Source organism: Mesoplodon bidens (assembly GCF_964165515.1).
Source record: "Mesoplodon bidens genome assembly, chromosome: 3".
Classification (NCBI taxonomy): domain Eukaryota; kingdom Metazoa; phylum Chordata; class Mammalia; order Artiodactyla; family Ziphiidae; genus Mesoplodon; species Mesoplodon bidens.
In genome coordinates, this window is record NC_138178.1 from 176,745,430 (window position 1) to 176,771,439 (window position 26,010).

General features: G+C 44.0%; 1 protein-coding gene across 3 annotated transcripts in view; it reads right to left on the reverse strand.

Annotated features, from left to right (window-relative positions):
- Positions 1 to 25,753, reverse strand: part of CDC42BPB (CDC42 binding protein kinase beta) — a 113,375-nt gene extending 87,622 nt beyond the window's left edge. The window contains exon 1 of one of the 3 annotated variants that reach the window (XR_014015359.1): positions 25,351 to 25,753. Coding sequence is in view for 2 of the 3 variants with exons in the window: in XM_081228190.1 (XP_081084316.1) it covers positions 25,351 to 25,525 (175 nt within the window). In the remaining variant the exon portion in view is untranslated. The remainder of the gene's footprint in view (positions 1 to 25,350) is intronic. The other 2 variants (XM_081228190.1, XM_081228191.1) reach the window with 2 other exon arrangements.
- Positions 25,754 to 26,010: the final 257 nt, after the last annotated feature.

Consider the following 26,010-nt stretch of genomic DNA (forward strand, 5'->3'; position numbering starts at 1 on the left):
AAAATTAACTCCACTTATTCTTCTTGTTCTTAATCATCATCAAGTCGGCAATATTTTATCAAAATTTTGGGTGCCAATGCTGCGAATTCAGAAAAGCCTGGTTTTCTTTTTGCACAGGAAAATAACAGCTGCTTTTAATTTCACGATTAGTACACCTTCTGAGGAACTAACGGTCAATGGTAGCCAGTATCATTTTAGTTAAAGGTGAACCGTATCACTCAAATTCTTTGAAAACTGGTAATCCAAGCAAACAATTCTTTCACTATCCTCTAAACAGAATATTTGATTTATCGCCCTTCTATGGCCCCATTTTGTGTCTGTATCTCTTAAGCTAACATACCCTACAACCCAGTTACACCCACCAAAAAGACAGAAGAATGTTCATAACAGCTTTACTAATAACCCTCAAAAACTGATAGCAACCCAGATGTTCGCTAACAGGGGAATGGAGAAAACTCTGTGGTATTCCTGCAATGAAATTCTACTCATCGAGAAAAAAAGAATGACCCAGTGCTACACACAACACTGATGCACCTCAAGGACAGAGCAGGAAGCTCAAGAAATCAGACACAAAATATTCTTGATTTCTTTGTATGAAACTCAAAACCAGACACAACTCCAAGAAAACTCAAAGGGGAAAGAAGTCTCTTCAACCAACAGTGCTGGGACAAATGGGACAACCACAAGCAAAAGAATAACTGGACTCCAACCTCAGACCACAGACGAAAATTAACTCAAATGGATCAAAGACCAAAAAGTAAGAGCTAAAACTATAAACCTCTTAGAAGAAAACACAGGTATAAATCTTTATGACCTTGGATTAGGCAATGAATTCTTAAATATGAAACCAAAAGCATAAGTAAGAAAAATGCTTTAATTAGTTAGACTTCATCAAAACTAAAAATGCTTTGCTTCCAGTTGTGAGACAAGTGCCAGGGAAGTGCTGCACCACGTGATCCACACAATGCACGCTGCTGCATATGGTGTAAGCGAAAGCTGCTCAGAGAACAAAGCCTTTTCTAAACCTCTCCTGTTTACTGAGCTGTAACTGACACACAGCACCCTGTAGGTGTGAGGTGCACAGCACGGTGCCCTGACTTACACACACTGTGAAATGATGACCACGATAGAGTTAGCGAGCCTCCATCATCTCATACAGACACAACAGTGAAGAAATTTAAAAATATGTATTTTGGGGCTTCCCTGGTGGCGCAGTGGTTGAGGGTCCACCTGCCGGTACAGGGGACACGGGTTCGTGCCCCGGTCCGGGAAGATCCCACATGCCGTGGAGCCGCTGGGCCCGTGAGCCATGGCCGCTGAGCCTGCGCATCCGGAGCCTGTGCTCCGCAACGGGAGAGGCCACAAGAGTGAGAGGCCCGCGTACCGCAAAAAAAAAAAAAAAGTATTTTTCCTTGTGATGAAAACTCTTAGGATACATAATTACTGACTATATTCCCCACACTGCACATTTCAAAGCTGTGACTCGTTTATTTTGTAACTGAAAGTATGGACCTCTTTATCTCATCACAAGGAAAAAGTTGTTTTTCTATGTCTTTAATTGGATAAATGGATAAACAAAATGTGGTCTATCCATACAATGGAGTATTATTAAGCCATAAAAAGGCACTGGTGAATCTTACAAACATTATGCTAAGTAAAAGAAGCCAGTCACAAAGACCACATATTTTACGATTCCATTTACATGAAATGCCCAGAATAGGCAAACCCACAGACAGAAAGTAGGTTAGTGGCTGCCAGGAGCTGGGGGCAGGGGGGAATGGGGAGTGGCTAGTAATGGGGATAGGGTTTCTTTTAGGGGTGATGAAAATGCTCTAGAATTCGATAGTGGTGATGGTTGTACAACTCTGAATATACTAAAAATCACTGAACTGTATATACTTAAAAAAATAACAAACTTAAAAAAAACAGGCATCGGGCTTCCCTGGTGGTGCAGTGGTTGAGAGTCCGCCTGCCGATGCAGGGGACACGGGTTCGTGCCCAGGTCCGGGAAGATCCCACATGCCGTGGAGCAGCTGGGCCCATGAGCCATGGCCGCTGAGCCTGCGCGTCCGGAGCCTGTGCTCCGCAACGGGAGAGGCCACAACAGTGAGAGGCCCACGTACCACAAAAAAAAAAAAAAAAAAAAAAAAAAAAACAGGCATTAAATAATCTGTGATAGGGGTCTTAGCAGTGCTTACTAGTGGGGAAGGAGTTCTACACGGGGGGACAAGGGGCTCACAACAGAGCCTGCTTGGGTTCATGACTCACTCATTCATTTACTTAAAAGGTATGAAGGATATTTGAAGAAGTTACTGAAATGAAGCAGACACAGTGAATGAGAGCAGGCACTTGAGTTAGACCTAGCTGCCCCATTGGTGTTGCAAGATCCCTGACGTGAGCCCTGGTTTCCTCACTGGTAAATTAGGGATAATCCCAGCACTGAGGGTTACGGGGAAGATTAGATGAGACCTGGACGTAAACCACGAGCTCCCTGTGTCCAGACGTGGAGCCATTATAACCGTGTGTGATCACACGCTCATCACAGAAGCCTCGCTGTGCTCCCCCCACCTCGATTCCGTTTCCCAGGGTCAGCCCGTGCTCAGGCAGGTGCCAGCACCTGGCCCTCTCCGGGGACACAGGCCTTGCCTCCCTTGCTGCCTCGAGCCTGGCCCGGCCCCTACCGCACCGCCCGGGCTGCTCCTCGTGGCCACAGCTTTTCGAAGGGCCACTCTCTGCCCGGCCCTGAGGAGGCTGACCTCACAGGTCCGCCCGCCGAGAGCACTCCAACACTGACCCGGTTTGAATAAAACAAAATCTATTGCTTCCAAGAAGCATTTTTCAGCATCATCTTATGACCTTCACTATGTTCCATGCTCACGACCCGTACCTATGGAGCGGACTCTTTTATCTGAACACAAGTGCGTGGAATTCTTGGTTAATGGGATTGTTATTTATTTTTGAACTCATTCAACTGAAAACAAGAGAAAAGTGAACTTATGTCAGGGCTCAAAAAACAATTCTAGCACACGTCCAGAGACCAGCAGAGCCCTATTCAAGCTCCTAACCCTTCTGTACATAAACCGTTTTCATCCGTGTTCATAATGACTGCCGAGAGCCGAATACTGAAATGACCCGAGTCCGACCTGACAATGCCTCTGAACTGGATGGTTGATATACAAGGTGTTTAAAAAAGGGGGGGGAGGGGGTTTAAAAGTAACCCTTTTCATGGGTGGTCTTCTCCTATTCAAAATTCACTCAAGCTTTACCATATTCACTGACTAGCTCTGTATTTTTGCCCAAGGAATAAATGTCTCTGGAAGGATGTGTTTCTACCAAAATTACATGAATCTTCTAGAACCTACTCCTATGTCAGACATCTGAGGCTACCAAGAAATGCTAGACTGCAGCCCCCAGTGGCCAGACATGAAGGAGAGTAAAAGAATATTCCAAACGGCAACAGCAAGCCACAGGGCAACTCCACTAGTTAACCTACTTTCAAGGCAACTGCTTCTGAACCAGAGAAAAGAACCAAGCAAGCTGCCCTCAGAGCGATGCACTCACTTTCCTTCCAAAAGGGGGAAATAAGGAGCAGCCGGCCTCTGTGCCTGCCTCGGCCCTGACAGGAAGGCGGCTTTGACCTCTGAGCAGCTGTCACCCACCTCAGCCCCAGATGGGCCTGCGCTTCTGAGTGCTCGAGCAGTTTCAAAGCCCTCGCCCTGCAAGACTAAGGTGGAAACCAAGCCTTTTCAAAACGCTCCTGAGTGTATAGACGAACCGAGTTGCATCGTTTTGTTTTTTGTTAAAGAAGCTTATAAAGTTGTTGAAGTACTTTAGATGTGACAAAAATGGCTTCACTTAATTTATATGCTGTTTATTTGAACATCAACAATTGGAGGGCTTCCCTGGTGGCACAGTGGTTGAGAGTCCGCCTGCCGATGCAGGGGACACGGGTTCGTGCCCCGGTCCGGGAAAATCCCACATGCCGCGGAGCGGCTGGGCCCGTGAGCCATGACCGCTGGGCCTGCGCGTCCGGAGCCTGTGCTCCGCAACGGGAGAGGCCACAACAGTGAGAGGCCTGCGTACCGCAAAAAAAAAAAAAAAAAAAACAACAATTGGATATGTCCAAGGCTGGATGCCACGCTATCCACATTAAGTGGCACGTCACATTATCCAACTGAACCCATGCATTTCTGAGGTACTTTTTAAAAAATAAGCGAGCAAGCCCTCTGCTTTGTATTTTTTCACTAATAAAATGTCAGCATAAAGGAAATGAAACACAAAGGGAAATAATCCAGACGCTAGAAGGAGGTTAAATGTGCTCCTGTATCTTCTATCTTCAACTCACCATTTACAAAATAAGTTAAGAAGTAGGAAGGAAGCTGTTTGTATATAAGACTTTTTAAAGCATCACTCTGGTTTTATCTAGCCATTGGTAAGGTGGTCCTCTTCTCACTAGACGGCCAGAGATGAGACAAGCTGAAAACAAACAAATGACAAAAGCTTCCCGTAAATCAATACAATTTTACTGAAAGGTTGGCAAATGTTAACATTTCAAAAAAGGACATCTAGCTTTGTGAAGTCTACCTTTGCACACTCTAAGAACCAATCAAAAAATGGCTTTCTCCTTAAACAATCCTTCAGTAAAAATGAAAGATTTATATTACAGGTGTTATTTGATTTTTAAAAAAATCACACTTTTCCAGAATGTCTGGTGATTGAGTGAACTGAATCTGCACACACACCCCTCCTTAGCTCTTCCCCCGAGTGCTCTCAGCAGGAAGCTGCTTGGCTCTCCTAACATTTCAAGGGCACAGCCTTTGTTTGGCCTGTCGGCAGGTTGGCTTTTCAGAGCTGGATTAAAGAAAAAGTAAGAGCTGGATGCACTGGAGGGTATGGCTTCACCGTCAGACACAGTCAAGCATGAACTACTTTTTCTGAAGCCCGATTAAAAAACCAAAAGCTTAAGATCATATTTTAAAAAGTGAGTCCTCAGCAATGTCAATTCTAAAGTGTCTCCAACAAACAACTGTTATGTTACATTTAAGACCTGCCTTATATTTTAAAAAATATCTAAGATAGATGCTAGGAGCCCAGCGTGTCTCTTGGAGCTCCCTGCTGGTCATCCAAGCTGAACAGCACCTAAATGAGCTTCTGGCCTTGAAGTCAGCGAGGGCCCTTTCCCCACGTCCTGGGCAGCGTGGCCGTTTCTGACACGAAGGACCCGAGAGGCAACCCCGCACCTCTCACTTCCCTTGCCCCCCGTCCCCCACTGGGAGCCGTCATATCCTCCAGTGCAGATGACACTCACAACCTCCCAACCAGCCTCGAGGGCTCGTCCTACCCTGACCCTGACCATCCGAACCCCAGTTTAAGAGGAAACGCTGAGAATCACTGTGACTTCCCTACAGGACCAGCCTTCTCACACCTAGAGGCCCTGGAACCCTGCGGCGGGATGGGCAAGGGTAGCACCTGACCCGCACGGAGGACGCTGAGTGGCAGGGCGGGCAGGGGGCACAGCAGGCTACCCCAGAGCCCCGCCCACCACCATCTCCAGCCGGGCCCTGGCCTGCCCCGCGCAGCCCTCCGGAATCCCGGGTGCCCCCGGGTGCGGCCCGCGCGGAGGGGCCCGCGCTGGCGTGACCAAGGGTGGGGGGGTTAAGCGAAGGTGCGAGAAGGTGACCGGGAGGGCCCGCGTGGGCACCGGAGCAGCTACCAGAACGTGTCTTTAGGAGACAGAACCGGCGAAGAGGGGCTGGAGCTGTGTGCACGGTGTGCAGCGTCACCGCCTCCTCCGTAACCCCAACGGTCACTCAGGAAAGGCCGGCGGGGGGTGGCCCGCCTGTCACACGGCTACACAGCTGTCTGCACCTCCTTCCACTCCCGGGGTGGCTTCTACCCTCTGAGGACGCTCCTCGCCCCTTCATCGGGCTCTGACCCACGTTCCCAGCCTCGGGCTCCCCACTCCCAGCCTGCACCCTCCACGAAACTCCTCAGCACCGTCCAGCCACGCCCCACTCCTCCCGCCGGGCCTCCAGGCCACTCTGCTCTGGCCTCCCCTCCACCCAGCAAACCTCCACCCGCTCTGCGACCAGATCAAACATGACCGGCTCGCCTCAGCGAGGCCTCTCATTTCTCCAGACAGAGGAAGCTGCACTGAACTCTGGCCACCCAGCATTTTCTCCAGCTCCACGCCAGGCAGTGCTCACTGGCTGTCTAAAGGCGCTGGTGACAGAGCCTAGCCTACCCGCCATCCCGCACCGGAAGGGGGGGCAACCGGCACCGGAAGGGGGGACGGCACTGGAGACCTCAGACCCCGGCACCCTCCACTTCAACTTGCAGTAATGAACTCAGAACGAAACACCAGCAAGTTCTGACAAAAGACAAACTAAGAAAAACTATCAAACACAGAATATAGAAAAGAGGCTAATTTCCGTAATATAATAAGGAAACAGTAGGGAATATTAAAATATAAAGTTCTAAGCAATGTATACGAAAAAGCTGAACAAACCAATATGAAGTGTGGGGAAAAGGGAAGGATACTAGCGAGACATTAATCAACTCTTCAAATTGTCATAAAATGCCGGGGGCGGGCAGGCGGGCTGAATCAGACACGTGGGCTCCGCAGAAAGGCGGAGGGGTTCAATATTCTACTCTCTCATTGAGATTCCTATAATAAATTTTTTTAATGGACTTAGGAGATAATGCCAATTGCTATCACTTTTATTAACACTAATTATGAAAACAAAGAATATCAACATATGAAAAATTCAAGCCATTCCAAAAAAGGAACAATGACATTTTCAAACATGGGGTCCTCGACTATTTCATATCTAAATGGACAGTGAAGGCATAACAAGGGATATTAGGCTAGAAGTTTTTGACAAATGAGTTTCCTTTTACAAGTACTCAAATCAACTGAAATCCAAACAGAATCCAAATCTCCACAAGCTCTTGTCACAAACCACACAACAGTTTTCCTCACTGGAAGCATATCTGGGCACGAAAATCAGCTACACACCCAGTTTATCTGTTATGAGTTCATTTGTTTTATCGCTGGCATTCCTTCTGGGTCATAAAAGTTTTATGAGCTGGTAAACATTTCGTACAAACTCTGCAAAGCTGCCCTGACTAACGGCTTCAGTATTCAGTGTAACGGATCTCTACAGACCCTGACCTGGTTAATGCCGGTGCAGCAGCACACACCCTGGACTCTACTTTCAGAAGGTCTAGGTGATGCTCTAACTGCTAAATGTTTACCTAAGGACTCTTTTTCACTTTGAAGAAAGGAGAATACCATGGGAAAAGTGGAAAACAACAGTTAAATTTCTCCACACCAAACTTTATTTTAAAAAACATTTAAAGTTCATTTTACTGGAGAATATTGTTCACAGATAATAATGTAATATTTTTAGCATCGTGAAACTTGCAATACAATCCACAATAATTACTGTAGTAGGGAAGAAATAAGCCATAAGAAAAGGGATGTGGGTGGTGCTGTGAAATAGATATTAAGAATGGTGTTAATTTTTAAAGTTTTTTTTCTTCTTACAAAATGACGTTTTGTTTATATTACGAACCAATCGTTATGAAAATGCTACCAGAGAGGAAAAACTATAAAATCTGATGGAGGGGGTGGGGGGTGAGGGGTAGGATGAATTGGGAGATTGGGACTGACATATATACACTAATATGTATAAAACAGATAATAAGAACCTGCTGTATAGCACAGGGGACTCTACTTCGCTGTACAGTAGAAACTGACACAACACTGTAAAACAACTATACCTCAATTGAAAAAATAAAAATAAATAAATAATAAAATCTGACGGACTACGGATCTAGCAGTGCTCAAAAACATCACCACTCAGGAGGAACAACTAGTAATTCTATATTATTTTTAGGGAAGTTTTCTAAATAATCCATGACAAAAAGAACAACCAAGAATTACCAGTATTTGAAGGAAAATCATTAAGAGGAAAAGTTCCAAGGTTAACAAAGAACTGACCCCACAGGAAACATAAATCAGGGAGAACACTTTTAAAAATTCTAATTAGTATCCTCAGAAAGAGAAAAAATTACAGCCACCTTCTACCCAGCACCTCACCATGATCATGAAGCAATATCTTTTTCAAGAGGGAGACATTTCAGGGCTTCCCTGGTGGCACAGTGGTTGAGAATCCGCCTGCCAATGCGGGGGCACGGGTTCGATCCCTGGTCCAGGAAGATCCCACATGCCACGGAGCAACTAAGCCTGTGCGCCACAACTACTGAGCCTGCGCTCTGCAGCCCGCGAGCCACAACTACTGAGCCTGCGTGCCACAACTACCGAAGCTCGTGCGCCTAGAGCCCGTGCTCCGCAACAAGAGAAGCCACCGCAATGAGAAGCCCGTGCACTGCAACAAAGAGTAGCTTCCACTCGCTGCAACTAGAGAAAGCCCGCGCACAGCAACAAAGACCCAACGCAGCCAAAAATAAATAAATTTAAACAAAAATAGACTTGACTTTAAAAAAAAGGAGACATTTCGACACTAGAAATCCATACTCAGTCAAACAAACACCACTAAAATGAGGGCACAATAAGACATTTTTAGACATGCAATAACTTGGAAAGATTACCACCCTTGACCCGTTCATGGGGGGAAAATATTATATACACATACAGTTGTATATATAAAACATATACGGGGCTTCCCTGGTGGCACAGTGGTTAAGAAACCGCCTGCCAATGCAGGAGACAGGTTCAAGCCCTGGTTCGGGAAGATCCCACATGCAGCAGAGCAACTAAGCCTGTGCACCACAACTACTGAGCCTGCGCTCTTGAGCCTGCACGCCACAACTACTGAGTCCACATGCCACAACCACTGAAGCCTGCGCGCCTAGAGCCCGTGCTCCACAACGAGAAGCCACTACAATGAGAAGCCCAAGCACTGCAACAAAGAGTAGCCCCCACTTACCACAACTAGAGAAAGCCTGCACACAGCAATGAATGAAGACCCAACGTAGCCAAAAATAATAAATTAAAAAATAATTTAAAAAAATATATATGTATACATATCCCGTCACCATGAAAAGACTCTGGCAAATCATTGAGTCAATTTGGTAGTTTTTGTCTTTTTAGGAATTTGTCCATTTCATTGACAAAATAAAAGAATCCAAGAAAGAGTGACGTGAGCAATAAGAAACGGTGGCAGCTGAGTCTGCCCAGAAGCAGCAAAGGAAGTTAGGAAGAAAGTCCAGGGACTCTTCAGTGCTAACATCTGGATGACTCTCCTGCTCAAGGCACAGGATAGGTGCCTTCTCCCTGGGTCCAGTCACACAATTGGGTTTTACAGTGAATAACAGTTACATACCTAAAATTATTATAAATTCTATTCATTAGTTTCCAATTCTTACAACCAACTTAGACAGAATGAAAAAGACTTCACTGTAAGTCACAACATAACATAAATGCTATAAACTTTGACAACATAAAATTGGTAACTCCCCCTAATTAACTACTGAGTGAAAACTAAAAATGATGTAGCCACAGGCATAAAAGAAATAAAACTAGTTAAATTATTTCATATACAATTCCATGTTAATAAACCAAAGGTTACTGATAAAATGAATATTAGGGAATATTAATTATAAAATCAACCAAAAGAGGGCTTCCCTGGTGGCGCAGTGGTTGAGAGTCCGCCTGCCGATGCAGGGGACATGGGTTCGTGCCCCAGTCTGGGAGGATCCCACATGCCGCGGAGCGGCTGGGCCCGTGAGCCATGGCCGCTGAGCCTGTGCGTCCGGAGCCTGTGCTCTGCAACGGGAGAGGCCACAACAGTGAGAGGCCCGCGTACCGCAAAAAATAATAATAAAATAAAAAAAATCAACCAAAAGAGACAGAAAACCCAACAGAATACTAAGTTTGAAAGTTGTCTAAGAATATCCCCCACTGAAAGCCACTGTATTCAGATAGTTCTTCACTCTGTAAAAATATTCTTGAACACAAGACTGGAAGCTTTATAACTTTTCATAAAAAATCTTATTTCTTAGCATAATTCTGATACCAAAATATTCCAAAGACAACATATGAAAGTTAAAACCACTAACTACAGACTCCAGTTAATAAACAAAACATGAATACAACAGGTTTGACTGTGCAGTTAGAGAATAAAATGCCATGGCTAAGCGTGCTTTATCCTGGCAATGTATGAATGATTCAACATCATTATGTATATTAATATTAACAATAAAAATTAATAGTCTATCAAAGACAAAAATCACAATCCTCTTGATATATGTAATAACCATATTCTAACATTAATTTCTTATGAAAAATTTTAAATGACTATAAATAGAAATATATTTTGATGTTAAAAATTTTTCAAATCAATATTCAATTTTAATGTAAATTCTAGAAGATGCTCTAAAATTTAAAAAGAAGTAAAAAAAATTATAATACAACTAAGCGGAAGAAGATTTTTACCCTCTATGACATACCCTTCTATACTGCCTGAATTCATTAAATCATGAGCATACATTATTTTTATAATCTTAACATTATTTCAAATAAAAATAGCACTGGCCAAATATAATTTCTGTGATATAGGTTCTAATATTTTTAATACTTGGTATGAGGGACAATCCTAAGCTACAAAGAACTGTGACTTGGACCATCTGTGACCACCCTCCACAAACTATTACAGAATTCAACGTTTGGAGAGAGGCACTAGATTTAGAAAAATCATTCATTCTTTCTGGAGAATTTTAAAAACCAAAACAATTTCTGGCAGCATCACTCTTCATTAATAGCCCCAAACTGGACAACCCAGATGTCCATCTGAATGAATGGATAAACTCTGGGAAATGAATTCAGTGGACTACTATACAGCAACCAGAAAGAACTAGCTATAGTTATTTACACTCAACGACATGGATGGATTTCAATTACCTTTACCTGCAATTACTTTTTGGTTCAGATAAAATATATATAATGTAAAATTTGCCATTTTAACCATTTTAAAGTTGGCCAAGGAAAAACAAAAAAAAAAAAAAGAGGAGACTCAAATTGCTAGAACTGAAATGAAAAGAGGGGACACTACTACAGATCCTACAGAAATAAAAGGATTAAGAAATACTACAGGGCCTCCCTGGTGGCGCAGTGGTTGAGAGTCCGCCTGCCGATGCAGGGGATACGGGTTCGTGCCCCGGTCTGGTAGGATCCCATATGCCGCGGAGCGGCTGGGCCCGTGAGCCATGGCCGCTGGGCCTGCGCATCCGGAGCCTGTGCTCCGCAACGGGAGAGGCCACAAGAGTGAGAGGCCCGCATACCGCAAAAAGAAAAAAAAAAAAAAAAAAAAAAAAGAAATACTACAAACAACTGTATGCCAACAAATTAACCTCAATGAAATGGACAAATTCCTAAAAAGACAAAAACTACCAAATTGACTCAAGAAGAAACAGAAAATGTGAACAGATCTATAATAACTACAGAGACTGAATTAGTAATCAAAAAACTAACCACAAAGAAAGCACAGGGACTTCCCTGGTGGCACAGTGATTAAGAATCCGCCTGCCAATGCCGGGGACACGGATTCAAGCCCTGGTCCAGGAAGATCCCACAAGCCATGGAGCAACTAAGCCCATGCACCACAACTACTGAGCCTGCGCTCTAGAGCCCACGAGCCACAGTGACTGAGCCCGCATGCCTAGAACCTATGCTCCACAACAAAGAGAAGCCAAAAATTAAAATAAATAAATAAATTAAAAAGCCCAGATGGCTTCATAGGTGACTTTTATCAAACATGGGAAGAATCAAATATTAATTTTTCACAAACTCTCAAAAAATGTAAGAGAGAACCCTTCCTAACTCATTCTATAAGGTTAGTATTATCCTGATACCAAAACCTGACAAAGACATATGAAGAAAGAAAAACACTCCAGACCAATTATCTCTTACGAATATAGATGCAAATATCTTCAACAAAATACTAGCAAACCAAATCAAGTAACACAGAAAAAGAACTGTACACCATGACCAAGTGCGATTTATCCCAGGAATGCAAGGTTGATTCAACATACAAAAATCAATTAAATGTAATACACCACAGCAACAGAATAAGAAACAAAAGCCACATGATTATCTCCACAGATGCAAAAAAGCAGCTGATAAAATCCAATAAACTTTCATGACAAAAATACTCAACAAACCAGGAATAGAAGGGAACTTCCTCAACCTAATAAAGGGCATCTATGAAAACTCACAGCTAACAGCAGACTTAATGGTGAAAGATATAGACGTTTTCTCCCTAAGATCAGGAATAAGACAAGAATGCCCACGCTTGCCACTTCTATTCCACACTGTACTAGAGGTTCTAGCCAAGACAATTAGGCAACAAAAATAAATAAAAGGCATCCAAATTGGAAAGGAAGAAACAAAACTACCTCTATTCATGGGTGATGATTTTGTACACAAAAATCCTAAGAAATCCACTAAAAAAACCATTAGAACTAATAAACAAGTTAAGCAATTTTGCAGGATACAGAATCACTATAAAAAAATTGTATTTGTATAAATTTGCAATGAACAATCCAAAAATGAGATTAAGAAAACAATTCCACTTGCAATAGCATTTAAAAAGAGACAAACTTGGGAATAATTTAATAAAATAAGTACAAATCTTACACTTTGCATTGTGAATGGAATTAATGCAACTAAATAATCACTCAAAAAGTTAAAATGGCACATTTTATGTCATATGTATTTTACCACAGTAAAAAAGTAAAAACAAGTTAAACTCTGAAAACTACAAAATATTTCTGAAAAAAAATTTAGAGATCTAAATAAATGGAAAGATATATTGTGTTTATAGATAGGCAGACTTAATATTGTTAAGATGGCAATACTCCCCAAATTGATCTACAGATTCAACGCAATCCCTATCAGAATCCCAGAGGGCTTCTTCATAGAAATTGACACACTGACCCTAAAATTCATATGGAAATTCAAGGAACCCAGAATAGCCAAAACAATCTTGAAAAAGAACAAAGTTGAAGGACTCAAACTTCCCGATTTCAAAACTTACTACAAAGCAACAGTAATCAAGAGAGTGTGGTAGTGACAAAAATAGGCATATACATCAACAGAAGAGAACTGAGAGCCCAGAAATAAGACCATACGTTTATGGTAAGTTGATTTTGACAAGGGTGCCAAGACCATTCAATGGGAAAAACAGTCTCTTCAACAAATGGTGTTGGGACAACAGAATAGCCACATGCAAAAGAATGAATATGAACTCCCATCTCACACCTTATATAAAAAATGATTCAAAATGGATCAAAGACCTAAATGTAAAAGCTAAAACTATAAAATTCTTAGAAGAAAACACAGATATAAATCTTTGTGACCCTGGATTTAGCAATGGATTCTTACATATGACACCAAAAGCAACAAAAGTCAAATTGGATTTCATCAAAATTAATAACTTGTGCTTCAAAGGAACTATTAAGAAATCAAAATAACAACGTACAGTATAGGAGAAAATATCTGCAAATCACACGTCTAATGAAGAATTTGTATCCAGAATATATAAAGAACTCTCACAACTCAACAAAATAAACAATTTTATTTTTTAACACAATTTAAAAAAATGAGCAAGGAACTTGAATAGACATTTCTCCAAAGAACATATAAAAATGGCCAATAAACAAAACAATAAACAAGATGCTCATCATTAGCCTTTAGGCAAAAGCAAATCAAAACCACAATGAGATACCACTTCACACACACTAGGATGGCTAGAATAAAAAAGACAAATAATAACAAGCATTGGTGAGGATGAGGAGAAACTGGAACCCTACTGCCGCTGGTGGGAATGTGAACTGGGACGGTTGTTATGGAAAATAATCTGGCAGTTCTTCAAAATGCTAAGCATAGAGTTACCACTGGCAATTCCACTGCCAGGTATACAATCAAGAGAAATGACAACATATGTCCACATAAAAACTTGTACATTAATGTTCATAGCAACATTATTCAAATTAGCTCAGAGGTAGAAATAACCCAAATGTCCATCAACTGATGAATGGGTAAACAAAATATGGACTATCCATATAACAGAATATTATTCAGCAATAAAAAGGAATGAAATACAGATATATCCTTGAAAACATTACGCTAAGTGAAAAGAATCCAATCACAAAAGACCACATATTATATGATTCCATTTATAGGAAATGTCCAGAATATGCAAATATATAATGAAACTAGATTAGTGGCTGCTTGGGGCTGCTTGGGTCTGCTGAGGGAAGGAAGGAGTTGGGACTGATAGCTAGAGGGTTTAGGATTTCTTTTTAAGGTGATGAAAGTGGAAATAAATAGCTGCACAACTCCATGAAATACTAAAACTACTGAACTCTACAACTTAAATAGGTAAATTGCATGTGGATTACATCTCAATAAAACTTACAAAAAAAGAAAGAAAAGAAAAAGGAAATCATCTGGTAATTGTAAATGGCAGAGAAACCTTTCTTTTTCACTAAAATAAACTTAATCAGTTAGCTGTGTAATTCGATTTAAGTTTCTCTCACATTGTTGACAGACATACAGTTTCTGTTCAATATCCCTCTTAACATATCATTTCACAAGGATTATCAAAACTTCATAAACACAAATCTTGCTTTTTTAAAAATAATTATATACTTGTACAAGAAATATATCCAGGCTTATCACTCTGATTACATAAAACCATAATAATGCCTTAGGTTTTGAGAAACATTTTTGTCCTAATACAGTCTAATGTAAATGCTACCCTTGACACCTTTGGAAAAAGCATTCTTAGTAACTTCACAAAGTGCTGCTAGTTAGACAATATATCCTACATATTTGAAAGCAATGCCTCATCAACATTTTCTCAGATTCATTTAAAGGTACATCAAAAAGGTGATTTGTTAATATACTTAAAGACTTTTCAACAATCTGATTCCAAATACTTAGGGTTAAAAAAGAAACAAATCTGAGCTTCAAAATTATTTTTTAAGGATTGCTGTAAACCCATTAATTATGAAACCAACATCTTTCTCAATAACGATCAATATAAATGCTATTTCAAGTTAAAAATATGTTAAAAATCAATTTAGCCCCCTGATTGAAATTTTTTAAACAAAATGAGAGAAACTCAATGTTTTTAATTCAATTCTCTCACATGAACAGGGGTAAAGCACAAGAGAGCAACAGCCTTAAAATGTAGTTTGGGTGTCCTGGTAAGGGAGGTCTATTTACCTTTGGGTTTTTGTGGTTTTTTTTGAGTGCTTAGGTTTCTTTAATTTTTTTTTAGTATAAATGCTTTACGATGTTGTGTTAGTTTCTAGTGTACAGCAAAATGAATCAGCTATATGTATACATATATCCCCATATCCCCTCCCTCTTGAGCCTCCCTCCCACCCTCCCTATCCCACCCCTCTAGGTGGTCACAAAGCACCGGGCTGATCTCCCAGTGCTGTGCAGCAGCTTCCCACTAGCTCTCTATTTGACACGTGGTGGTGTGTGTATGTCCATGCCACTCTCTCACTTCATCCCAGCTTCCCCCCCGCCACAACCACCATGCCCTCAAGTCCGTTCTCTACGCCTGCGTCTTTATTCCTGCCCTGCCACTAGGTTCATCAGTACCACTTTTTAAAATTCCATATATATGCGTTAGCATAAGCGATTTGTTTTCAACGTCATTCCTTTTTATGGCTGAGTACTATTCCATTGTCCATATGTGCCACATCTTCTTTATCCATTCATTCGTCGATGGACACTTAGGTTGCTTCTATGCCCTGGCTATTGTAACTAGTGCTGCAACGAACACTGTGGTACATGTACCTTTCTGAATCATGGTTTTCTCAGGGTATATGCCCCTTAGTGGGATTGCTGGGTCGTATGGTAGTTCTATTTACCTTTGGATTTCATTTCTGTTTTTTATGTATTTATAAAATCATGAGTGGCAAGAACATTTTTATTCTGCTCTTTATTTTAAATTGGTGATTTCTTCCTACAGACCAAAAGCTTTCGAGTTAAACAGAATCAGCTCTGTGTCACTTCAAGAAAGATACAGTTGATACACTGGGTCCCTGAGTCACAAACACCCAATTCAAACAGCGCCACGTTACCTATCCACACAGGCACACTCCTGCTTCACGCCTATGCCCACCCAGGGTGCCTCCCCAGCCCTCCTTCCAGCCACTTTCCAGGCACCCCCTCTTCTGCTTTCGACACACCCAAGTCCCCTTCCTTCCCACCCTTTTACCACTTCTCCTTTCTCTCTCTTCCAATGTTGTACAATTACTAGGAAAAAACTTGCCCTCCCATATCTTCCTTTCTTCCTTCTACTTATGCAGGAACCTTTCTAATAAGTGAGTAAATATAACAAACAGAATACATCCAAAAAAAAATGAAACAGCAACTGTACGCTCTGACTTCATTTAGAGGTGAAACCTAGGATACCTTTCAGTTACCTCCAGTGTATAGGACACCCTTATCTCTGCACCATCTGGAAATCTCATAAAATGATAGCATAGAATTACAGTGGGACGTAGCCTCAAGGCTAACGTGAGCTCCAGAGAACAGTAATTTTGTTTTGTCACCACTGCAGTGCCTGGCACTTCTTAAGTCCCTAAAGAATGCTTGTGGATGAATGACAGGAGAGGACAGTAGACTACAAATGTCAACCCAATTCTGCACGGTGGGGAGAGCAAATGGACAAGTGACATCTAATGTAGCAAAGCTAGAAAAGTGAAAGTGAAGTAGGGATAAGGCAGCTCAGGAGTAACCAGCAGCACCAGTGTCTTGAAGGCTAAACAATAATGGACAGAAAACAGACTTGGCTTTAAGTCCGCAGAAGAAGAAGTTACACTCCAGACCTCCCCCCACCCCCATCCCCGCCACTGGCCCCCCTCCGCCTCACCCCACCTTCACAGAAAGCTGGCAGCTGGGCACATACCACTCCCCCCCCATCTAGGCAGGGGACCAGACACCCCACTCTGGGCAACTGACAGCCCAGAGGAGGAGCTACTTTAACAGCCCTGGCAGCGCCCCCCCAAGTGAGCCACGTCCCCATCTGACTTCTAATGGCGAGACTCAACGTTTGAAGTTTGTGCGCACAGAGAGTTCCGGTCAGTCCAGGCGTAATTACGGAAGACAGCCAGTAATCACCAGACATTTGAAGAAGAGCCTCTGACATCAAAGACAAAGACCAAAGTAGGAAACAGGATGAAAAGGACGCGGAAGAAACAGAGATAGCACAAGAAACAAAAGAAAATGTCTCTATAACGTAAATGTATGCACATAAATCAACACAAAAAAAGAGAAAGAAAATTTTAAATGATTGCCTTCATGAAACAAAACCAAGATGTTACTTTAGAAAAAAAAGAAATACTAAGGACAAAAACACTTAGAAATGAAAGACATGATGGCAGAAATAAAAACTCAATGTAAAGACTAGAAGACAAAGTTGAGGACCTCTCCCAGAAAAATAAGGACAAAAGATCAATGAATGGAAAAAAGTAGGAGAAAGGAAACCAGCAGAAAATTCCAGAAGGTCCAAAATATGAATAACAGGCAACCAAAAAGGCAAGAATGAAGAAAGCAGAGATCATAAAGATATAATACAGAAAAGTTTTGGAGAGCTGAAGGACCCAAGTGTCCCCACCAAAAAGACCCGCCAAGGAACACTAGGGATAAATAAAGAACTTCAAAGCTCCCAGAGATGGAAGAAGTCTCACAAAGGCGTGGCAATCACAACGGTCTCAGCGTGGCAATCACAATGGTCTCAGGCTTCCCCTTTGCAACAACAGCAGGTAGACATCTGAGTGAAGCTTCCAAACTTCTGAGGAAAAATGAACTGTAACCTAGAATTCAATACCCAGGTAAACGGTCCTTTAAGTGTGAGATAAGGAAAGACATTTTCAGACAGGCTAGGTCTCAAAAAAATTTCTCTCTGATGAACTCTTTCTCAGGAAGCCACCAAAATATAAGACACAGGATCCAGGAATTCCCGTTCAACACAGGAGAGGCACAAAAAGAATTCCCATAAGGAATGAAGAGAAATCCCAGGATGACTGCTAAGTAGCAGGCCTAGAGAAGAAACAGCCTAGAATGGAACAGGAAAATGAAAGGCTCTACAAGGGATGAAAAGTGAGAGATTACTCGAGGTGACTGTACTGGGGAGTACTATTTAGAAGCCTGGACTAAATTCATGACTATACATTGGCATCCACGCTAAATGAGAGAAAAAATAAGTCATTAAATTGACACAAAAATAATTCCTTGTCTTAGGAGACTATGAGTTAACTGTATCCTATGTGGCTCAGCTGTTAAAATGTTTACCCAATGATAACAACAAACACTGAGTATCAGTTTAAACAAAAATTATTATATAGCCAGATTTGGAAAAGCAGAGAGAAAGGAAGGGTGTGTGTGTTTCGGGCAGTGCAGGAAAGAAGACATGTAAAGCTCCATAGCCTTCTCTTCCACAGTAGGAAGTTAACAGATACTATATAAAATGGCAAATCAGAAATTGGCAGTATAAGCATGCTATTTAGCTGCATGAAATTTGAGGCAGGAACTGCTAAACAGATAACCATCAGCATCCAAGAATGCTCCCCATCCACATAACACCTTCACCCTCCTCCTGGAGTGTAGACAGGAGGGCCCCCATCAGACCACACAGTGGACTTAGCAGGAAAGGGCCCAGGTCCCTGAAGACTTCTTGGAATGAGACTGTCTTCCTAGCCCTGGACTACCAACAGTGTCACATGACAGAGAATTCAACCTTGATTTCAAGTCACTGTTGTTTGGTTCTCTATTACCGGCAGTTCAATGGGATCATAAGACCGTTGATGATAAGGAGAAACAGAAGGGTTAAAAGAGGTTGCTTAGGGACTTCCCTGGTGGCGCAGTGGTTAAGAATCCACCTGCCAATGCAGGGGACATGGGTTCGAGCCCTGGTCCGGGAAGATGCCACATGCCGCAGAGCAACTAAGCCCGCGCGCCACAACTACTGAGCCCACGTGCCACAACTATTGAAGCCCACGTGCTCTAGGGCCCGCATGCCGCAGCTACTGGCCCTGCGTGCTGCAACTACTAAAGTCCGTGCACCTAGAGCCCGTGCTCCGCAACAAGAGAAGCCACAGCAATGAGAAGCCCGCGCACCGCAACGCACAGTAGCCCCCACTCGCCACAACTAGAGAAAGCCCGCGCGCAGCAACGAAGACCCAACGCAGCCAAAAATAAATAAATGAGTGAATGAATAAATAAGTAAAACAAATAAGCCTAAAAAGATACAACTAATCCTAGTTTTAGAGGTTGAGATTAACGGCACCTCTGACCATATCCTGTGGGGGTGATTCTCATTAAATACAATTTTACTTTTATTAAGGTAATGCATTTACTCAGTTTTAAAAGTCAAGTAGTTCTACAGAGTTATTCAATATAATGCAAAACAGCAGTCCCTCTACCAGCCAGCCCACTCTGGGTCTAACTTCTATAAGCAACCTCTTCGGGGCTACTCTTTGTTGCGGTGCATGGGCTTCTCATTGCAGTGGCTTCTCTTGTTGCAGAACATGGGCTCTAGGCGCACGGGCTTCAGCAGTTGTGGCACACGGGCTCAGTAGTTGTGGCTCGTTGGATCTAGAGCACAGGCTCAGTAGTTGTGGCGCCCTGGCTTAGTTGCTCCATGGCATGTGGGATCTTCCCGGACCAGGGCTCGAACCCTCATCCCCTGCATTGGCAGGTGGATTCTTAACCACTGCACCACCAGGGAAGTCCCTTAGGTCAATGTTAAATTCCAGCGTTGGACCATGGATTTCAGACCTGATTTTTTTTAAGGCAACAGAATACAAAGTCATTGTAGAAGTTTTGAAAGGGGGAGTGATGAAATGAAAAGCAGTGTTGAAGATTCATCTGGCAGAGATATTTAAATCTTCAAGCAAGAAAGGACTTAATTTAGGTCTGAAGGCTTGAGAGCTTCAGCTAGGCCAGTGATAATGGGAATGGTGGGGGGGAAAGAAAGGTTAAAATAAAACTAAGATATTTCAAAGCAGGTGCCGGCAAGGAGGCCCAGGGCTGACCACGGGTCCGTGAAGGAGAGAAACCCTGGTGAGAGGGCTACTTGCTCAGAAATGATTAGGGAAAATGTCCAGAGCCCGGTTTACCCAAAGGAGAGGGGAGATGGGGGTGGAGGGCAGATCATGGGATCTCTCAAACTCCTAACCGTTTCAAACCCATGAGTCTGTGATTTTGGAGGCTAGAGGAATCATCATCATGCCAGTAAATGTTAGGACTCCCCCCTGAAGAGTAAGTTCCTTACGTCTCCAAAGAAGCTCCAATACAAGAACAGAAATTATATAATTCAATTCAAATTTCTCTTCAAATTTCTAATTCTTTCTAAAGACAACAAAAATCCAAAACCTCCTATTATAGGGGAATTCCCTGGTGGTCCAGCAGGTACGACTCCATGCTCCCAATGCAGGGGGCCCAGGTTCGATCCCTGGTCTGGGAACTAGATCCCGCGTGCCGCAACTAGGACCCAGCACAGCCAGAATAAATAAATTAAATTAAATATTTTAAAAAATTTTTTTCAAGTCTCCTATTATATAATTGATCCTTTTTGCAAAGTTTTAATCTGAAAACAATTTTGCTGCCAGTTACCTACTGGCAAAAATCTAATATGAAACACATTTTATTTAAAATCATACTATAAAGTATGACCTTCATCTCATAGATAGTATCTGTTTTATTTTAAACGAATAAAATTAAAAAATAAGATAAAATAGATACTAATTGTTTAATTGTTCCTTGGTACATTTTAAGTCTAAATAAAGCCTTCAAAAATTACCACATTCCTCCGTGGCATGTGGGATCTTCCCAGGCCAGGGCTCAACCTGTATCCTTTGCATTGGCAGGCAGATTCTTAACCACTGCGTCACCAGGGAAGCCCCATTTTACCATTTATGATTTTTAAAAAAAGGGTAAAAAATCTATATGTGGTCTCTTCTATCATGACCCTTTTACTTTATTAGTCTCAAAAAATATATTTTGCCTCTTTACCAAGAAAAGCATTCAATAGCTTTGCTGTACTTAATATAGTTTGAAATTAACAGTCCTGTTTGCTTGCATGTTTATCCAGCATCACAGACGTCAGCACAGACAGGACAAGATTTCCAAGGGCGTCAGGTGCTGCAACAAGAGGCAGGGCAAAGGCAAGGGGCGTTCCTGTCAACACTGCCGCTGGCGCATTCTGAGTTTTTACCTTACACGCATTTGCAATTGAAGAGCAATTCACCACACAGCATAGGCTTTTTCAGGTAGCTCACACAGTGGTATCTTGAAGTGAGAACAACTCACTCCAACTCCAGTTTTACTTATTGCAAGTCTACATTTAACACAGACACCGCTGTTTACCTCAAAGCCCAACTGTCAGTGGAGGAGGTTTTAAGAGAGAAAAAGTAAGGCTGGCCGGTTAATGTTTAATGGTTTCAGCTGTTCCATCACTTGCCATGTGGTCAATACCATGTAGTCAAATACCTATTTACAAATCCAAATTATGTTAACCTAAATTTTATTACCCAATCCCAGTATTCCCCTACAACTTAGATCTTATTATTCAAAAGATGTTTCTTATATGTTACTTTAAAAATGTGTTCCTATGTTATGCAATAATTCTATCTGGAGAAACCATTAGATTAAAATGTATCTTGAGATGTTTGGCACCATCCGCTAAGCCTGAACGTATTAAATCTGGCAGAGTCACATCCCACTCACACCTAGGGCTGGGCACCCCCAGGCCAAGAGCTGCAGGAATTCACACAGATGAAGGAGAGCTCTGAGAAGGTGCCACTTCCTTCATAGTAAGAAAAATCACCAATGAGGAAATTAAACAGAGGGCTACAAAGATTAATTCTAGCCCTTACAGAGGAAGCATGGTGGCACGATGAGAGAAGATGCCCTGGACTGGGAATCTGGAAACCCACGCTCACGTCTGCCGCCAGCAGCAAGCTCCACGCCTCCCACCTGGTCTGCAGGCCACATGGGGGTCAGCAGAGGGCCACTGTGGTCCACCCAATGCCAATGGGCTGGGACTTCAAACATCAGCTCTGTCCAAATATAATACCAGTCATTACTTTTAAGTCATGAAAAAAAAAATTTAAGACATGTAAAAGGTTTTTTTTTTCTTTTTTTTTTTTTGCAGTACGCGGGCCTCTCACTGCTGTGGCCTCTCCCGTTGCGAAGCACAGGCTCCGGACGCGCAGGCTCAGCGGCCATGGCTCACGGGCCCAGCCGCTCCGCGACATGTGGGACCTTCCCGGACCGGGGCACGAACCCGTGTCCCCTGCATCGGCAGGCGGACTCTCAACCACTGCACCACCAGGGAAGCCCGTAAAAGTATTTTTATAAAACGAAGATGAAAGACAACAATTTCACCTCAGTTAGTTGTCCATATTTGTTGCTGTTTACTTGTAGAAACTTCAAAGTGTTTCATATGCTCTGCGTCAAACGGTATCAAATTTGCATTTAAAAAATAGCTTAAAGAAATATACATGCAAAGCAGGGTATTTCCAACTTTTTTTTTTTTTTTTTTTTTTTTTGGCTGTATGTGGGCCTCTCACTGTCGTGGCCTCTCCCCTTGCGGAGCACAGGCTCCGGACGCCAGGCTCAGCGGCCATGGCTCACGGGCCCAGTGGCTCCACGGCATGTGGGATCTTCCCGAACCGGGGCACGAACCCGTGTCCCCTGCATCGGCAGGCGGACTCTCAACCACTGCGCCACCAGGGAAGCCCCCAACTTTTAATTAAGGTCCTGGATTTCACAGAGAAAACTAGTCAAACTATAAACACAATCAGGGAAAATTAAAGGCAAAATCTACAGTGAAGCCTAGGATGAGTCTTGTCCCAAGCAACCACTGTGGAAATAAGAAAATCTTCTTTTAAAACTTAAAATCTTTAATACTTATACTTTCCAAATTTCCACAAAGACTCCCCAGTAAGTCTCAAATCTGGGCTGAATCGGCTATTTTTCTTCATTAGGTTTCAAGAATTCTACATAACTGTTAACAGACACCTAGCAAGGTTGGCCCCTCTGCATGAGAGGACTCAACAGGAGAGGTCTCAAACGCCAGGCAGAGTGTAAATCCAAAAACTCAACAATCCGCAGGTTGACAGCCTATGTATGTGTTTCTCGAGCAGAGCAAAAGTAATTCCACTTGGAAGTCAGGGCACCTAATAATGCTCCGCAAACAATTCCACTTGAAAGACCATCCTTTGCTTTCCAAACACAATGACTGGGCATTCCAAGTAACACTAAATAATGACTGCACACACATCCTAACTAGTAATACACACTGTGGAGTTACATCAGTGCGTATGTTAACACACATGAGATGAAATACTGCTTCTAAAATATATTACTATTCCATGAACATGCCACCTTAGAATCCATTCTTCTCTGTAATTTAAAGTTCTGTGCAGACTGAGTTCTTTAGAATAATGTAATTTATTTGTGATCATAATTTCCAAAGAGCCAGCACACGATTTTCAAAATATTTCTATATTACAGCACACAGCTTCTACTTAGACTTGGAAAACCCAAATCTCATAAGACCTCCGCACATGCAGAGAAGAGCTTCCTCCAGTGAAGCCCACCAGTTCACAGAGTGGCAGGTACCGTCTGGTGGTGAGGGGGCTGCACAAGGAAGGACCACTGCTCCACAGGGCACCCAGCCTTCAGGATAAGCCCCTCCAAGGCACTGCAGGTCCCCAGGCCGGAGGCTAGCGGGACCGCACCTTACCTGCTAACTCAACCTTCCCTCTGCCTTCTCTTTTCAGTCACACACTTACTCACATACCAAGCACTGAGTTGAACCTGATCTTGAAACTGGATTTCAAGATGAAACGCTCAGCAAGAAGAGCAAAGAGGATACTCCGAAGGCTGGGATGTAACAGGCACCAAAGACTTCACTTTCAAAGCAACCGTGAAGTCGGTTACATCATTCAGTTGGAAATCATGTCACTGATAAATGACCCCAGAAAATGAATAGTGCTCTTATTTGACTGATATCGTATATAATCAGGAAAGGTGGACCCCACCAAAATAAAGCATAACAGGCTGTCCTGGGGCTGTGGGCCTCCTTCTACTGCTGCTCTCACAAGACATCAAAATTCCACTAAAGAGTGAAAAACAGAAGCTCTCTAAAGAATATCGCAACTTAAGTTTTATTTTGTAAACAAAATTCCAAATTCTAATTACCATTTTGGCAGAGTAGGTGGCCTCACTATGGAATACATTCGTTTGTTTCTTCATGTCAACATCAGCTTTATCAGCCCCAAAGGTTAGAAATTACTGGGTCAAACTGCACAGTGCTAGTCCAATGACGCACACGACCCAAGGATAAGATTTTCACAGATCTGGCCCGAACCCTGAACAGAAACATTGCATCTTCCTTCTCAGTATTTTTATATGAGGCTGAGGGTCTTGACAAAATGTCCAAGTTAGAGAGAGAATGTAAGAAGATTTCACTTTACACGTGTAGCCGTTCTTGAGATTCTAACCATTAAGTAGCTTCATCAAATTTTTGTCCTAATAGCTTAGTTAACCGATGATTAAGGCACGCAAAGATCAGACGAAGAAAGTTCTTAAGTGACTTCCATATAGTAACAGTTCCAGCTGCCCCCCAAATATTACAAGGGTCTGGCAAAACTACAATGAAAAAAATCAATTTGCTCTCTCATGGCGTGTTCAAAACAAGGCTTTTAACCTTAAAATTCCCTTAGAGGTGGTACAGTCAAAGGGATGTTCAGGCCCCGGACACCAAGGGATGCAGACAGGCTGTCACCTAGGAGGGGCTCCCAGGAGACGCACGGGGGTGCGGGGGGCAGACGCAAAAAGCACACGCCGCTGCCCCTACAAGCCAGCAGGGCGAGCGGGGGGAGCAACTCGACGCGGACTCCGGACCCCAAGGGCGAGGGGCGGATATCCCAGGGAGTGCTGCAGGAAACGATATCCAGACTCGGAGGGTGGATCTAGGAAGCGGCCGGGGCGATGGCCGGGCGCGGGGGTGGGGGTGGGAAGGGAGGATGTGGCTCCGAGGGGCAGGATGAGGGGGCGGGTCGGCCGAACGCGGATGTGCGAAGGCCAAAGAGGAGGGCAGGGCGGGATGGAGAGCCGCGAAGCGGTGAGGGCGCCAGGAGCGGCCGGACAGGGATGGGGCGGCGGGTCTGGGAGCGGTGACGAGGCGGGATGAGCGGAAGCCCGAGGACAGGGAGGAGGCGGGCGGAGTGGGGGGAGGGCGCGACCGGGCGGGGGTCGCAGAGCCGAGGGTCAGGCCCGCGCACACTTACCCCACTCGAGAAACTCGGCCACATACTTGTCGCGGCGCAGGGCCGAGTGGCTACACTCGGTGTACAGGCAGACGAGCACGTCGAGCAGCGTCTCCACGCTCAGGGCGCTCTCGTTGCGCCAGGGCCCGTCCAGGAGCAGCTGCTCCAGCTTCTTGAGCCGCACCTTGGCCGACATGGTGCCGCGCGGCCCGCTCCCAACGCGCCGGCCTCTCGCCGCCCGCTCGGCCAGTCCGTCAGGGCGAGCCCTCAGCGTCCCGGCGGCCGCAAGCCTCGGCAGCCGCAGCCCCTCGTCGCCGCCCCGTCCGCGTCGTCTCGCCCCGGCCTAGGCCGACATCTTGGGCTCGGTCCCGGCGGCGCAGCGTCTGGGGCGCCGGGCCCCGCGGGTCCATGGGCTGGTCTCCTCCCCTCGGCGCCGCCGCCCGCCCCCGCCTCGCGCTCCTCGGCCCCGCCCGCGGCCGCACCCTCCTCGCCGCCCGCCGTCGACCTGCAGCGGCGCGGAGCCGAGCGCTGCGCAAGCCCGGCCGGCGCCCGAGCCCCGACCCCAGCCCCGACCCGGCGGCCCAGCCCCGCGGCCCGCAGCCAACCAGGGCGCGGCCAGCGCGGGCGCAGCCAACCACGGTGTGGCCGGCCGCCGCCGCGCTGACCTCAGCGCGCCGCCCC